The sequence below is a fragment of the Sceloporus undulatus genome, chromosome 5 (genome assembly GCF_019175285.1).
Source record: "Sceloporus undulatus isolate JIND9_A2432 ecotype Alabama chromosome 5, SceUnd_v1.1, whole genome shotgun sequence".
NCBI lineage: Eukaryota > Metazoa > Chordata > Lepidosauria > Squamata > Phrynosomatidae > Sceloporus > Sceloporus undulatus.
This window is the reverse complement of record NC_056526.1, coordinates 139,417,322-139,435,290: the sequence shown is the minus strand read 5'-3', so window position 1 is coordinate 139,435,290 and position 17,969 is coordinate 139,417,322. Positions and strand designations below refer to the sequence as shown.

At 38.2% G+C, this 17,969-nt stretch overlaps 1 protein-coding gene across 2 annotated transcripts in view; it reads right to left on the bottom strand.

The window, feature by feature from the left end:
- The window catches only part of MARCHF1 (membrane associated ring-CH-type finger 1), a 163,030-nt gene that overhangs the window by 92,430 nt on the left and 52,631 nt on the right, over positions 1-17,969 (bottom strand). For both annotated transcript variants that reach the window (XM_042470179.1, XM_042470178.1), the window contains exon 2: positions 17,692-17,831. In XM_042470179.1, the coding sequence (XP_042326113.1) occupies positions 17,692-17,793 (102 nt within the window). In that variant the 5' untranslated portion in view covers positions 17,794-17,831. The remainder of the gene's footprint in view (positions 1-17,691; positions 17,832-17,969) is intronic.

Here is a 17,969-nt window from a genome sequence, read left to right as displayed (position 1 = left end):
CATTTAATGAACAGTTGTGCATCCAAATCCACCAAATACATTATAGATATAAATGTATGTTACCAAATGGGCCAAATCACTGACCAGTTTAGCAAAGTCAGCAAGAATTAATCTGCAGAATCTGGGGGGAGGGGGAACCCACCCACCCCCTACATTATTTTCTATCAAGAGTAGATATAATGGTTTTAAGAAATGACAGTAAAATAAGAAATTGCTAAATCCATACTATGTGAAGAGACAACAGGCTCCAAACACAAGTACCCCCCCCCAAAAAAAAAGATAGGACTTTGATTCTGGAAGGAAATCTTGAACCCATATAAACAAAAGCTTTGCTGCCTCTACTTCCCAGTGGAAAAGGTGATACTGTAACAATCCATTTACCTGTCTTCAAATATAAATAGGCCACAATTAGAAAATCATTATGTATTCTGAAATATGACTAGTAAAGAATTTGGAGACAGACTAAGGGGCTGAACAGACCGATGTTTAAAGCCAGCCTTGGGGCACAGTGGGGACGTGGCGTCCACATGCTGCATGACCTGATGCTGTCCTGAAGCCAGTGTCACACTCTCCACCTGACCACACAAGGGGGGCATCATGGCACTCCTTTGGTGCAGCATTTAAATGTGCTATACCAAAGGAGCGCCAAAATGCCACCGTTTGCTTTAGCTCCGGCAAACTGCCGGATTGGGGCCATGGCATGTAGTTGCTGCAACCCCGATCCAGCGAGGAAAGGGTGGCAGGACACTACTCCAAAGGGGCGGTCTGCTGAGCCCCTAAGTATCTTTGATTACCTAGAATTCGGGTCTGCATGCCCATTAGTTGCTTAGAAATCTGATGGCAAGGGTAATCTGTTGCAGTGCTAATATTGTGAATACTCATCTTTTTATTTTATTTTTTCACAAAGTTCACCTGTTTGTGAATACAGGAATCATACTGCTCAGTGTATACAGACAGAAGAATGTGAGAGAGAGAACTGCAAATCTTATGTTACAGAAATGTTATAAGTCTCCAGTGATCTCCTTCAAAATGGGTAAGAAATTTCTTATATTTGAAAATGGGGTTTTGTGTGATATCAATATTTGTGGCTCCAAAACTATTTGAAATCAAGTTTAGGGTACTATTGAGATAACTATGCAGCTTCTCAGAGCCAATTAATCTACATCATCATTTGAAGCAAAGTTTGAATGTTCTGCCTGCATATTTACATTTGATTTCCTAGTATGTCTCCTCCTCAGTTTCTTATTGCTCTTTTCTTCTAATTTTCTCACCACTCTTTCAACTAAAAGGAAAAGCTTGATAGGGTTGTTTGCATGAATATTTATCTTCTCTGAGACTGTAGGACATATATTTAGCTAATGATCACAGTGGAACTATTCACATACTGTACGCTAAGGAAAACACTGCATGTGCTATATCACTTTATTAATAAAGCTAATAAGGCTGCATCAAAATAATATTATGTCTTTCATGGAAAATTAGTTCATGCATAAAGCAACGCATTAAAAAAATCAAACATCACTCTGCACTAGGAAGCAGCAATTAGCAGCAACTTCATAAAACTGTAAACTTAGGGCTCCATGTTGGTGCAGTAAATCCAGGGTTATAAAATTGCCAACAGATGACTTTCCAGCCTCTGACAGACAGCCTTCAGTGAAATAGAACCCACCATGGTTCTAGGTAATTGGTTCCATTGCTGAACTGCTGTTACCATTCAAAGGTTAATATAAACTTTTAATAATCTATCCAAGGTGCTAATCTTATTTAAGGTGCTAATCTTATTTAAGAAATAGGTACACTAAAGAGCTCATCTAAACTTTAGACTAAAACCCAAAGTGGATTCACTACCCCACTAAGATGCAAGCCATCAGCTGCTACTGAGTAACTGTGTTAGTCTGTTCCAAACAACAACAACAACAAAAACAGAGCTCCATGACATCTTAAGAATTAAATGCCCATGTTGTTAAGTGTCACTGAACTCTTTCACGTGTTAAGGACTATCATTTTCTGAAAGACTTTTGATCAGTGAGATAGAAAATCTGAACACAGCCTTAAGTGGACTGGTGACTACCACCTAGAACAAAATGCCAAAAAGGGGTAGACCTAACCTAGGTGCTCTTAATGTTTCCTTCATGAAATGTATGTACTTTCTATCTATTCAGCAAGCCAGATTTTCAGGGAGCCATCATGACATCTACCATGCTGTCACCCTAGGGAAATATATTGCTGATGAAAGGAATCCGGTGCATATATAAAACAACACTGAAAAAGGAAATTCATTTACAATACGCATTTTGAAAGAGCTAGGCAGGCAGTATCTTCTTTACAAGACTTGTCTTTAAAAGTTTTAATCTAAGTTCTCCCTAAATCCCCAAATAATTACAAAATTGTGACAATATTCTCACAATGCTAATTTTGCCTGCAGGCTGTTGGCAGGTACCCTTTGTTCTCAGATATTAAATTGTGTTCAGATTTGTCTCATCTTTGCTAAGTGAGCAATAAAAGTCAAGTTCTAAACAGAATGTCTGAAACTTGAGTGATAACTATGTAAAAACCAAGGAGCAGACATGTAAAAATTAGTGAGACCAGATGCTAGTAATTACATCTAAGCTGTTAGAAAACTCATGGAACAAAGGGAAGAAAAAGAAGATCCTACTTTATAATAGAGAATCAAACCTGAGGACCATCAATAGATTCAAAATTAATCCCCTGTGGTACCAGGAAGAATTCTGTGGAACAGAGAAATGACGCTTTCTTCATGGAAACACTACAGTTTTTGTGCACAGAGGAAGCATAAAATAATTTATTTTTAAAGACAAATGGCACTAGCATTTAAAATAATGTTTAGATGTAACTTCTTTATGACAGGGGATGCTTGTTTGAAAACTATGAAGGCACCAAATGCTTTCATGCAGTTCACAGCAATGGATTCGAACAACAAAAAGGTTGTCAAATTCTCAGATCAACTTCAGCCAAATTTATGATTTATTTCTCCATGCTGTATCTATCTGTGAGACATCTTAGGAAAATGCAACCACCTATACATCAGCTTTTTCAGCTACATAACACTGTACTGATGAGTTTCTGAGGAACTGCAGATTGGGGCATTGGGAAATGAGTTCTGGAGTGCTCTCCCGATCATGGGGAGCATTCAGAACAACTAGCTGGGGAGACTCCTCAGTGTCCTGCCTGCTTCTCTCAATGTGCTCAGTGACTATGAGAGTGTGGCAGAAATTGTTTCTCGGTGTCCAAATTAGCAGCACCCTTCAGAAACCCTTCAAAGGTAGGTTTTGGTGATCATGTTTACTTGTTAATGACCATAGACATGAATCCCAAAAGTCAGTAGATTGTAAATTCAGTTTACAATCTTTTAATACTGAACAGGATGCCAACCTACATATATGTGTGCATGCATATATATATATATATATATATATATATATATATATATATATATTTGAGCAGCCAGTAAAAGTACAATAGATAGCCAATGTTAAAACTTCTAAAATACTAAGAATATTTTTTAAATTTGTGGATAATAGAATAAATAGATAGGCAGATAGACTGATATGTCTGGAGACTGCAGGATAGCACAGTTAGTGCCTGGCATACTTTCTTGAAGAGAAAATTTCACAGTTGGGAGTCAAAAAAGTCAGAATATTTCATGCTTGAGAATCAATAAAATCAGTCAGCTAATGACTTTGACATAAAGGCAGGTTCATAGGATAGGAGATTATTATTGTAGTATTAGTACTATACCACTCTTTCCATGGAACTGAGACTCTGAGCAGCTTCACAATATTAAAAAACAATACAATAAAACACATAGAAAAGAAGTGCATTAAAAGGGAATTCAATTATTACAATGTTAAAATAATAAAATACATTTTTAAAAGATAAAACTGTATAAAACACTTTAAACCTACATTCCAAGCCAATCCTTTACAACCATTCCATTTTAAAAGCCTGTCTGAACAGGTAAGTCTTAGTCTGACAGAGAAGCCAACAAGGAGGGAGCCATTCTGGTCTCCTTGGGCAGGCAGTTCCAGAGTATAGGGGCAGCCACCAAGAAGGCCCTCTGTTGCATCCCCACAAGGTGGTCTGGAGAGAAGGGCCTCTCTAGAGGATCTCAAGACCCGGTCATACAAGGAGATGCGATCAGCTAAATAACATGGCCCTGAGCCATATAGGGCTCCTTAATGCACTTGGGTTTCAGTCTATTTATGACTGAAATACTTGCACTGCAGGGTGGATTTTAAATTAAGCAGGCAATATATCAAATTATTTTAAAATTAGTATGTTCCAAGTGTGCAGTGCCATTAAAACAATTCAATTACAACCTACTCTAATAAATTTCTGAAACATTTTCAGAAATGGTCCTATATAAAACATGCATACACTTCCATACATACCAAATTTTGGTGATTATTGGACAGCAGCACAATTAACTATATGACTGGCCACTGGACATTATGAAATACTCTAAATTATTCTGACAGACAGACAAGCTGGAATGTGTCCAGAAGAGGGCAAAAAAAAAAAAAAGATGGTTAAAAGAGCTGGAAACAACGACCTATAATAAATGATTGAGATTGGTATGTTTAGCTGCAAACTGAGAAGATGAGGTGCTATGAGAGCCATTTCAAATATGTAAAGCCATTTCATGCATGAAAATGTTTTCTGCTGTTCTAGAGGACAGGAACTAGCCAACAGACTCAAATTACAAGAAAGGTGGTTAGGAACTAATAATATTAGGAAGAAATCCTTGACATCAAGAGCGAACCATCACTGCCATGGTTTGGTCCCATGGTATCCTGAGATGTACAGTTTATGGAGGAACATTTAGAATTATAATCCACAGATTTCCAAACAGAAGTTGTATGACCATGCCTCAAGGATGTTCAGCTGTGGATTCCTGCATTGGAAGGAGATTGATGACCTTTAGGTTATCTTCTAATTCTATGATTATATGATAACCAGACAGACAGAGGTGCATCATAGTGAATTTACATTACAAATGTTTATGTATAAAATCAAAACTGTACTTTGCTGTGGGAACTGATAACAGTGTAGCTGCTAAAATTAATAGCATGTTCAGAGAGAAAGATGGCTCCAGTGAGCCTTGATGAGAATAACCCTTTTCACCTTTTTCCAACTGGCAGGTTAATTGCTTGCCCCTGTCTGACTTACTAATTTTCTAGAACAGCTTTTCAGAAATGAAAGAAGATTGTGATCTCTTATCCTTCTGAGATGTTACAGAAAAACCTTCAGCAATGACTAGTTTACCCTCTACATACCCACCCCTCAATTATTTTACCAATACATTAAATAAAATTGTTGTGAAAAAGTAATGCACCTCAACCTATAAGCACCTACATAGATCCATCTTGATGCACATGGACTACTTTTTTCTATTAATATTTGCTGCAATGGTTTCTTCAAAAATGTCTGTCTGTCTGTCTCAATCCACACCTCCTACTTTGGGACAGGAGTTTAAATAAAAAATAAATTACCTAAATAATTTGTTAGCAGACGCTCCACACTGATGGGTTTTGTTCTGTCTCAGATACACTTTTATCTCAGATAAATTTCTACATTACTGTACTTATAAGCCTCCCTAAAAAGGAGGAAGGAAGGGGGAAGAAGAAAAAAAGAAATGTTGCAGCACCTTTAAGACTTTTTTTTATTTTTGTATGAGCTTCCATGGATATAAATGTACTTCTTCAGATGCAGTACAGATACAGTACTGCCAATCTCAGTTCAAAGTGCAGTATATGGTAAGACCAATCATACTTAAGAAGTCTTTGAAGGAAATAAGTCTTGACGTATGCCTCTGAGAAATTTATAAGCTACTTTGGGTACACCAGCATGCAAGCAGCATTGGTCACAAACAAATTTAAAAAAAGGAAAACCCATTACAGAGAGAAATGTACCACAAATGTCCAGTACTAAAAAATGGGTAGTTACAAAATGCCAATGGATTGTCACTAATTCAAATTTAAGAATGATTAAAAGCTGCTGAAAGTAAATCAAAGTTGCGATCCTGTACCTATCTCCCTTTAACTAAGCTCCATGTAATTCAGTGAGGTAGCATTGCCAGCTTGTGTATGGAATGAGGTGCCTGAAGAGATTGTGGAACAGAACAAGGTGTACTGTAAACATCTGTCAAGTAGCACAAAGATGCCTGTTCTCCCTTACCTTCTGAATTCCAACTTTGTGCTACAGTTGTCCCCTCCCTAGTAGAGAGCAGGGAAGGAGCATGGAGGAGCCTAGCTCTGTTCTTGTTACCACTGGCTCCCTATCCCTTTCCTGATCTCTACTAAGGGAGGACAGCTGTGGCTGAAAGCTGGGGTGCAGAAGGTAACTGACAATATATACCTGACCTGACAAAAGTTTATAACACTCCACACTCTGTTCAGAATAAAAGTTACAGGAGCATACTGTACTATGTCCATTCTGGCAACCCTATTCTGGAGAGACATGTTAGCATTGCACTGTAAGTGTTATCTTACTACATACAAAGATGTAAAATAATATGCACGTACATTTAAAATATGCAAGAGAAACCTCTTTTCATCTTCAAGAAACATTTATACTTGTAGTAACCTATATATCTGGTACACCGATAAAAAAACAGTAGGAAAGCGATAAATGTGCCCTGACAAATACCACTAATCATGGTATTTTAAAACTGTAATGCCACCAAGTTTCTGTCTTAAAATGACATCATTCCCAAGGCAACAGAATGCATGTTTGTACCCCAAACTGTAGAGATGAATTCATTTTTTTTAAAAAAAAGACAAATAGTGTACTGTTTTATTAAGCACAATCAGCCCTCCACATCCATGGGAATTAGGGGACCCCTGCAAAAGTGTAAATACCATGAATATCTCTAGGCCCACCAAACATGTATGATGCAGACTGCAATTCCCAGCTGCTGCTGCAAAAATCTCTTTCAGTGTCATTGCCCTTCTTAAGGAAAAGAATGACACTGAATGAGATTTTTTTTCAGCAACCATAGCAGAACTAGGCTGATGGCAGCAGCTGCTTGTCCTCCTTGTTCTTTTCTTCCTACTCACCATCTCCTTTCCTGCCAACACCCCCCCAGCTTATTCCCTTTGATGATTTGGCATCAGAACACCTTTGCCTCACTCAGAGGCCACATTTGTTGCCTCTGCTGGTCTCCAAACCTCTCCCTGCCTCCACCACTCAAATGGTGGCAAGGCAGGTGCTGCAAAAATCTCCTGTTTCATCTTTGTAAGAGGAAAAGGGAAAAGACTGAGAGACCAGTGGAGGTGATTGAGGTCCAGTGGAGGCAGCCTCAGAGCGACGCAGAGGCATCAGCATCATGGTGCAAAAATCACAAAGGATTAACAGGCTGGGGCTGTTGGTGGGAAAGGAGAAGAAGAAGAAAGTGATGACAAGCCATTGTTGCCACCACCAGGCTGGCCCTATAAGATTTCCTAGATCTAGGCCCTTTTCTAGGGCCAGATCTAGCATGGGTGGCACCAGCAGCAGCAATGACTCCTTCTCCCTTCATCCTGTTGATGGGCCAAATCTGGGCTGCCTTATCTGGACCCATTTTAAACTGGCTTCAGAGCGGGTAATGGAGTTGAGACTGCCATGGTTGCTTTAGTCGATGATCTCCGTCTGGGTATTGACAGGGGAAGTGTGACCTTGCTGGTGCTCTTGGACATCTCAGCGGCTTTCGATACCATTGACCATGGTATCCTTCTGGAAAGCCTGAGGGAGTTGGGTATTGGGGGCACTGCGCTCCAGTGGTTCCGATCCTACCTCTCGGGAAGATTCCAGATGGTGCAGTTGGGGGACACTTGCTCTTCTAAAAGGGAACTCACATCTGGTGTCCCTCAGGGAGTGATTCTGTCCCCCACTTTGTTTAACATTTACATGAAACCGCTGGGAGAGATCATCCGGAGACACGGGGAGCGGTGTTATCAGTACGCCAATGACACCCAAATATGTTTCTCTGTGTCTCCGACTGATTCAGTGACTAAGGATGGGGTCTCTCCTCTGAATGCCTGCCTGGAGTCGGTAATGTGCTGGATGAGGGAAAACAAACTCAGTTTGAATCCAGAGAAAACGGAAGTACTTGTGATAGGTTCCCCAGGTCCGGGGAAGGAAATTTGTCCACCTGTCCTGGACGGGGTCACACTTCCCCTGAAGGACGAAGTTCGCAGTCTAGAAGTACTTCTGGATTCGTACCTGCAGTTGACATCTCAAGTAGATGCAACGGTCAGAAGTGCTTGCTATCAACTTCGGTTGATACACCAGCTGCGACCCTACCTGGGCCAAAGGGACCTTGAAACTGTGGTACATGCTCTGGTAACCTCTCGCTTAGATTTCTGTAATGTGCTCTACATGGGGCAACCCTTGTATCAAGCCCGGAAGCTTCAGCTAGTACAAAACATGGCAGCCAAATTGGTCACTGGTGTTTCCAGGTTTGACCGTATAACACCTATTCTGAAAGATCTGCACTGGCTGCCTATTTGCTTCCAAGCACAATACAAGGTGTTGGTTATTACCTATAAAGCCCTACATGGCTTAGGCCCGAGTTACTTGAGGGACCGCATCTCCCCATATGATCCGCCCCACACACTCAGAACAACCGGGAAGAACTTGCTAGAAAATCCATCATCTAAATATGCTACTACATCCCAGAGGGCCTTCTCAGTAGCGGCCCCACAAATCTGGAACAGTCTTCCCGAGGAACTCCGTATGATCACCCCCCTAGAAACATTCAAAAAGAGGCTAAAACCTTTCCTCTTCTGTCAAGCCTTCCCCTCTGGAAAATGAAGTTGTGTATTTTGATTTAATCAACCTTCTGCCTCACCCTTTTGAATGATTGTTTTAGATTTGTATATTGTATATTGTGTTATTGGTTTTATTTTTTTATGATGTGTTTGTAACTGGTTTTAAATTGTGTGTTCACCACTTTGATCCTCTGGAAAAGCGGTATAAAATAAATTTTATTATTATTATTATTATTATTATTATTATTATTATTACTATTATTATTATCTGCTTCCTTCGCACATTGCTTGCAAAGCCTTGGAGGTCTTGGCTGAAGAGAGTCCTTGAAGTGAGTGAGGGAACAGCAGCAAGAGGAGGAGGAGGGAGGAAGGCAGAGCCAGTGACTGATGGGAGCAGCTCCCACCATCACTCACCATCATGACTCCTTCCAGCATCACCATTACCACCACCTACAGCACCACCAGGTTGCAGGAAATGGAAGAACAAGGCCAGTGTGTATGGTATGAACTATCAGTCGTGGGAGAGGCAGTGTTAAGTACAAAGCACCAACTGCTTAAACTAGTTAAACAGCAGCTACGTTGCTAGTTAAGTAGCAGTGACAAACTCACAAATAATCACATCCATGGAAGTTAATCCTACAAAAGTAGAGAGCCAACTGTAGCTGTGTTTAGATGAATTTGCCAGTTAATATCTATTTAGCCATATAAAACACATACAGGTCTATTTTCTTATCTAACATAACTGAGAAAACATGATTCAGAAAGAATGGCAAGCTGTGTGGGAAGCACATGAGCTCGTATGCTAAGGCTACTAGAAACATTTAACCTTTTTTCCTAAAGGTAATTATTTAATTGTTAAAAGCAGGTATATAGATATATAGTAAATGCCAGCATTATAGTGGAATGACTGAGGAGGAGTTCAGTTACTTCTCATTCACTACATACTATTTTTATAGTATATAATCACACTTATATGTATTAGATTCTTTAAAAAGCCTACAAAGAACAGTACTCATCCACTACTGTACTCTGATGACTTTTGTATAGTCCTTACATAGGGCAAAGTGCTGGTTGGTGCAAGGCAAAAAGAAAGTATAAACACAAAAAGATGTTCAGTTAGTGTAAGTCAGTGTCATTCTCAGTGCTGATAAGGACACTGTTCTCTCTACAACAGGAATATTTTCCCTCTCTCAGACCTAAGAGGAAGGAGGAGGGAGATCATAACTTGGAAGTGTCATCATAGCTTCTCAAAGCTAATCCTGTTACCTCCCTCACTTTGCAGAGCAGTTCTTTGCCCCATTATAGAAAGGGGCTGCTGGCACCTCATCTGAGAAAATGGAAGTCCAATTGGAGCTAGCTGGAATAGCCTTACAGTGCATACCCAGTTTCTACCTGCATTTGATGCTATGTCAGTATTTGTCTAAAGAGACATAAGAACAGTCCAGTTTCTACCAGCATTTGATTCTATGTCAGTATTTGGCTAAAGGGACATAAGAACAGTTCCTTTGCTTCTATTTCTGTTACTGCAATCTATTTGTAATCAATAAATCAGTGAGGTCTACCATCAGTGGCTTTGTTTTACTTCAGTGTACCTCTTGAAGCTAATATCAATCAAAACTAGAGGATAGAAATTGCTGTTTGTTTTGAATGTTAGTTTGTTATGTTATGTTGGTTATTGTCTTGTTTTTCATTTTTGAATATAACGTATGTTGCTTTTGAGTGTTGTTAAGTAAAAATGGCAAAAAGAAGAAGCTAACTTCAGCAGAATTCAAGTGGATCAGGTGCTCCAAATCATTATTTGGAGACATTTTTTTCTACATTTAATGTATCTATTCTTCACGTTCAGTTAAACAAGAAAATAACTAGTGTCAACACCAAAATGGCTAGTTATATTAAAGCTTCAATTAGGGATGTAAATATTTCCTTATTTTGTTCCCAAATGCAAAAATGAATAATTTCAACCATTTAGTCCCCACTCTACAAGAATGTAAAGGTTTCTGGATGATTTTTAGCCACTATTTGTATTTTGGGGCTTCAGTGGAAAAATTCATTTGAGCAAAAATACATTTTTTGGTCATTTGAGGAAAAATACATTTTTTAAAAATTCATACAGGTTTTCTTTTGCAGAAGATATATTTTTGGGTGAAACAGACTGATTCTTCCACAAAAATATTTGCACGGAAAATTATACGTGTTTCTTCTGTTGGCAATCTGTATGTTTGCCCAAACTGTACATTTTACACAGTTTATGCAGCACATACATGGATTGGTGCAAACAAAAATGATTACAGTTGTTATGCACCTGTTTTTGCACAAAGTACACACTGTCTCCCCAAAACATTTTTGTGCAGGAAATTCTATGTGCAAATAAACATTTTCTCCAACAAAACCCTGAATTGCAAAGAATCTTGCACTCAATTTTCTTTTTCTCAGTTGGTCACTTTGATTGTGGAAACCCTCCCCCTCTTTTTTAAACTGAGGATAACAATACTGTATTAGGCTTCCTTATCTGCTACTTCCTGTATTTAATATTGTTGCTTTATTCTGATTTCCTCAAGTTCCTAGCCTGAACTGTAAGAAATTACTTGTTATGGCAGCAGCTTGCATTTCCTTCTGGTGTTTGTCTCAGTAGTATGGCATAATCTGGTGAAACCAGGTATAGGCAGGGGGTGGAACTAAATATTTAGTGCTTCCTTTCAGACAAATGAGGTACATCTTTGATATCAAGATGGAATAAATCCATCTCTTTTTAGAAATTTCATATATCATGAACTTCTACACTTTCTGAATAGTTTGTGGGATGATGGTGGGGAAAGACATATGACCAAGTAACACACGTGCTTAATTCCCTTCCAATATGTCCTTTCCTTTTAGCCTCACTAATTTTCAGGCAGCTTGAAGTCACCAAATGAAAAAGAGCATACACACAGAAATCTGCTTTCTGGGAGCAAAAGCTGGGAAAGGAACACACTTGAGAAGGTGTTAAGGAGGCAAGATTATTAAGTGGGCCCACTCGTTTTGCTTCTTTCCCTCCTCACATGATTTCCTTCTCACTTTTCCAATCCAATGCATGCTCTCTTAACAGCTTCCAAGATGTCTGGAAGCCAGGAATACACACATTTCAGCAGATGGTAGGTCTTGTGCATATATTTTTTTCTCATTTCATTGCCCTGTAGGTGTGGGCAAAAGGTGGAGAGAGAATGAGAAATCCCTAACAGGCTTCTGCAAAAATAGGACTTGCCTAGGCATCCTTTTCAAAATACTTAATGACAGATTTATTTGTTGAACAGGGGAGTAGTAAACCTCCTGACAGCATCTGGAATACATTTAAAGAGTTTGCGTCTCCTCTCTTCAATATTTTGCCCAGAGTGTCACGCTATTACGCCTCTCAATAAAGGAACCTTATTTTAAACAATTACTGTATTCACTTCTCTTCCGTTTTGATGTCAGGTCCACGCTTCAACAACTGAAGAGCTGTTCCTTTCTTTCCCATTCCTTGTTTCAATGTATCTTCTTGACAGCTCTTTAGTAATGCTTGACTTGAAATGCCTGCCTCATGTAAAACACTGAAAATGTTAAAATATTCCTAAAGGTAAAGAAAAGCAAAGTATAAAAACTGTGTATCATTTGTTTTGGCTAAAGGAGCAATTCTCCATCACCTTAATATAAGAACTTGGGTAGGAATTTCACTTACAATAAATGGCTCTCTTCACAATATGCCCTAGACAAGCATCCTTGGGAAGATAGCTGAATAAATATGTACAATATACTCAAATATCATGTACCTTGGGCACATGTTATATGGTAAAAGTATACAGAAAAGCCTGCTTTTAAATACTTTAAAATGTCCTTTATAAAATATTATTTTGATACAGGAAATAAATAATCAGTATTAAGGTAATACAAGTAACCCAGGCTATAAAACACGTGTGTGTATTATAATATATTTATTCATGGCTTGGTGCATGAGTCGTGAGAATTTAAAACTATCTGCTATGCTGATGGCATTTTACCATTTATTTCTAAGCTTTAGTCCTCTGTTCGAGTATTAATTTGGGAAGTCATCTATCTAAATATCTGGTCAAAACCTGAATTGATGATGATGGGAAAGAGTAAACCACAAAATGAAGTTGTCTCTTGGCAATATTGGTAATGCCTTGAGGATATTATATGTTTAGGAATAATAATTCCCAGGACTGTTTCTTGTATGAATTTGATAAATTTTAATAAATTGATTGCTGAGATATCTCTGCATTTGGAGATAGGCATCCTTAAATTTGATTGCTTGGGGTAAGGTTAATACACTCACAGCAAGTATTTTACTCAAGATAATAGCTGTTTTATGAGTGAAACCGTGCTATATACCCTCTCAATATTTCTAAAAACATTTAATGGCTTATTTTAGAAATCCATGTCAGATTCCACCACAGATTTCCATGAGGATGAGGAGGAAGCTTTCATCTAAAGAAGGTGGATTTGCTACTTTAGATATACAACACTAGGCCTATTTACTGACATGCAATAGTCACTGAGATATTTATCTATATTGAATTTTTCATCTTGGGTTGTATTTAATTTTTTTTGTCTGATGCCTTTTTCTAAATGGAAAATACTGGGTTCCACCTATGTTAGAAAAGGCTTTACTCTTCAAAGTTTTTGCCACTAGGGAAAGCTGGCATATGAGATCACAAATGCTGTACAGTATTTTGATTCCTTTTACCATCTATATATAAAATTATGGAGTAATCTAGGCTTGAAAACTGGAAAGAAGCCTTTCATATGAAACGTTTGGACTCACAGGCCAACTTTGAATCAACTGACTGGTTTTTATGATGAGCCCTTTCGTGCCCCAAAACCAAGGTTAGGTATCTGTCTCCTCCTGCTAAATGGTATTATCTTCAGCTAAAGCAATTGTTGGTATCTAGAAATGGCCCTGAAAATTTGAATGCTTCAGCATCTTCTCCACTGTTGGAAATGCAAACTGAATCTATGCAACCCCCAACCCAAAAATCCATCCATTTAGAAATATTTATTTTCAGTGTAACAAATATGTAATGCATATCATTAGGAATGAATAGAAAGATTAATCAAAATATCCTGCTTTGCATAATCAAAGGACCCCATCTGTTATATCTATGAATGTTAAATTGTGACTTCTATGGGGTGTGTGTGATTTATTTCATATATGCGTACTGGACTGATATATTATTTATTTATTTATTTATTTATTTAGCGCTGTAGATTTGCACAGCACTGTACAAAAAACAATAAATATAAAAGAGTAAACCTGCCTATAGTAAAAGTTTGAGTATGGTAAATTATTGTCACTTTAATTCCCCTCGTGTGTCTTCTATACACATGCCCTATGGGTATATATCTTTGAGGAAGGGGAGGTTATTAGTCAAATTAATTTTGCCTTGCAGCATCCCTTGCATTTTACAGATCTACATGTGTTTTTAAAATTATCTGCCTGGATCCTAGAAATTAAATTCTAGTTAGTAGCAATGACCTTTCAGTAGCTAAAAGAGTTATACAGCATCACTGGAAAGATAAATATCTGTTCATCTACACATACCTATAGACATTTTTAATGGACCAAGGCCTCATAAAACTATCAATATTTGTCCGTCTGGCATGTAGAGATCAAATATTTGAATATTTGGGGTTTTTTTTATAAAACATATGTATTGTTGTTATCCTGCTGCTGTATGTTCAGTTTATTATCCATCTATTTTTCAATTTTTATTATTTTTGAGGAAATATGAGGAACATGGTGTGTGTTATTTTACTGCTGACATAAAATGACCAAGAAGTATGGTGAAATGCTTCATTGCAAGCTTATATAGTAGTTTCTAATTATCTCAATTCTAAAATGTGTGGAGTCAAGTAGATTATGTTTATACAGTGTTTTGGACCTAAACCAGAGCTTCTAGGTCAAGACATATCGTGCTTTCTCCAAAAGCTTCTTCTCTCCATTCTAGGGTGAGTAATAATTAGAGGACATGGAGCAAGATTGGATTTTCTACTTCCACTCTTTTATGTCCAATAAACTTTCTGTATCAGGAGAAAGGAAAGCAATATATCCAATGAACTGCTTCAACTGGATATGTCATATGACATACCTTTCCCCTTCATACTAACACTGCTGCCTTTTGAGAAACAGGTAGTAGGCAGTTGGCAAATCATCTTAGGAATTTTGCAATTGTTGTTGTGAGCCTTATACTTGGAAGAATATGTGTAAAAGCCAGCATAGTGGTTTGAGCATTGGACTCTGACCCCACTCAGCCATGAAACCTAGGATGGCAATGACAAACTCCCTCTGTAGAAACTCTGTAGAAACTTTCCAAGAAAACCCTGTGATAGGTCCCCCTTAGGGTCACCATAAATCAGAAATGACTTGAAGGCTCACAACAACAATCTACTTGGAAGTAAGCCCCATTGAATTCAATGGGATTTTTTCCAAGTAGTCCTAAATATGCCAAAGATACCAGAGTCCATCTAATCTTGGAAGCTAAACTGGTTAGTATTAGGATGGTGAACCACCAAGGAATACCTGGTCCTGTAGGCTATATTTCAGAGGAAAGTAATGGCAAATCAATTCTGAGTATTCCCTGCCTAATAAAACCCTATGGAAGTCATAAGATTGCCATAAATTGGCATGTGACTTGTAGGTATATGTATATGATTATACCATGAAGTATCCAGGAAATTTGGAGAGGTACAGACCTGTGAATAAGAGTGTGATCTCCAGCAAACTCTTTAGATTCACTGTTATACACAATTTGAAAATATTACAAATTTCAGTGGAATTCAGGATTTGAAGCTTAGGTGCAGTATAACAATCTCAGTTTCTTTTATCAAAAATCAAGCCTACATCCAGTTCAGAATTCCCATAGAGTAGACACACTGATGGTAGCTTGGGAACTCAATACTTCTATAGCTATAGTTCAATGTAGCTTGTTTAGTCAATACTTATATAAGTTCCATTGGTTCAATTGTTCTGCATTAATTAAGTATGAATAGGCTTCAGAAACTCTATGCTAATGATACTAAGATATATGTAAAATACTATCAATAAGATAACTTTGAATCTGGTAACAAATGCTCTGGCAATAGTTCAAAAAGAATTTGTATTTAAATGGTAATTCAAGAACTACTCCAATCCTTCACAAAATATCATTGGCTATTTACAGCCTGGAAATATCAGCATCTGTCAGGTAAAACCGGGAACATAATGTTCTGTTAACGTTGGGGAGTGAGGCCCTGTGCAGACCGACCTTAAAGGCCGGTGAGGAGGTGGGGCTTAGCGTCCATATGATGCATGCCCCGACTCCACCTCCAGGATGGTGTGACACTGCACACTGCTCCATATGGCATGCAGCATCACAGCACTTGTCTGGAGCTGTGTTTGGACACAGCACCGAAGGAGTGCCCTTTGCAGGGCAGAAAAAGGAGCCACTTTTTGCAGCTCTTTTTTGTGCCCTGCAAAGGCCAGATTGGGGCCATGGCATGCAATTGCTGCAGCTCTGGTCTGGCTATAAAGGGACATCTGGAGGCTTCCATTTAGGGCCTGTCTGCAGAGCCCCTTAGTGGGAACCACTCAGGTTAATAAAATTCAAGGCAGTCTAACTATATATATTCATGTATAAGTCTAGAAATATAAGTAAAAAAATCCCCCCAAATCCTAGGTTGACTTATCCATGAGTCAATGTAAGTACTAACTTGTTTAAAAAGGGACTCATCCTCTTCTCTGAGTAGAGTGGCAAAAAGTAAGAACTTAGTCCATCTCAGGAGAACCTAAAAGAAGCACTGACACCTTCTACTCTCACTGTTCCTTTGAGGGGATGCGCTAAAGAACTACTGTCATTTTCCTTCCCAGGCTTTCAAGGCCAAAAGCAGTGTCATGGAGGAGAGAGGGTGGTGCTTCATTTAGTTTTTCCCAAGATGGACTAAGCTCTCACTTTTCACCACTCTACTCAGAGAAGGTTATGATTCCTTCTTTTTGGGTAAGAGTTAATACTGGATATTAACTTTTATGTTAAAAAAAATGAATCCTCCTTTTCTCTGAGTAGAGTGACAAAAGGCTATTTTGAATGCCTGGGTGGGAAAATGGTGGTGGCTCCTAGGTTTTACCCTTGGCTTATCCATGGGTCATATCAAAATCCTTATTTTCTTCCCCAAACATGCTCTTGACTTTTACATGAGGTTAATTTATACTTGAGTATATACTGTAATTCTGGTTCATAGGTATATGTATCAGTACTATCTTTCAACAAACAACAATACTCTCAAAATAATATATTTTTGTAATAATATATTTTATTTTTAACCAACAATTAGAATGGAATATAACTTACCACATATATGATTAGCCTTGCAAACCTAGTTATCATCCACCATATAGATGTCAAAAGGATGCATAATTTTCTGAATATTTTGTTGTTGTTCTTATCATAGACATACTTAGAGACCAAGCAAAATAGGAGTTTGAATAAGGCACTGCTGTTCATGTCATGCATGAAGGACTAGTAAAAATGATCAGAATATTCTATACACTTTCAGGATTAAACATTTGTACCATAAGAATATTCTTGAAGTTCTTGAAAAGGAACTTTTCTGTGCAACCCTGGATTTTTCCTTCATAGAACAGCAAAAGATTTGCAATAGCCATCTCATGCAATATACAGGGGAAGCAGGTGCAATAAAAGGCAACAAAATTGGAAAACACGAACACAGAACAGTTGTGATACATACAAAATTAAACACAAAGATGCACATAAAGCCAAAAATTTGAGATAAAGTAAAAGGCGCAAGCACTGCTAGGGGCAGGGGAGGTTGAATTTAGCAACTTTCAAATGTGTTGGTTCAGGTTTTGGTTTGTTTTTACATGCCATCATCATGAAACACAGTTCCAACTCACCAAGGCAGAGATTTGTGTAGCATCACCTGTGACTTCAGGGGTTCTTGTGCTGTTTGGGAGTCTGTGAGGATTACGAGCTATCGCCTGGCACCAGCCCAACATTTTCTCCTTCCACTTATCCCTTTTCAATTTCTGAAATTCTGAAAATAATTTACATTCCCTGAAACAATGGTATTTGTAATTTCTTAAATAAATGTCTCTGGGCATGCAAACAGCAAAGCTATATTCATGGGAGTAGAGAAGAAAATCCATGCACATCTGTCTTAAACACATTTCTA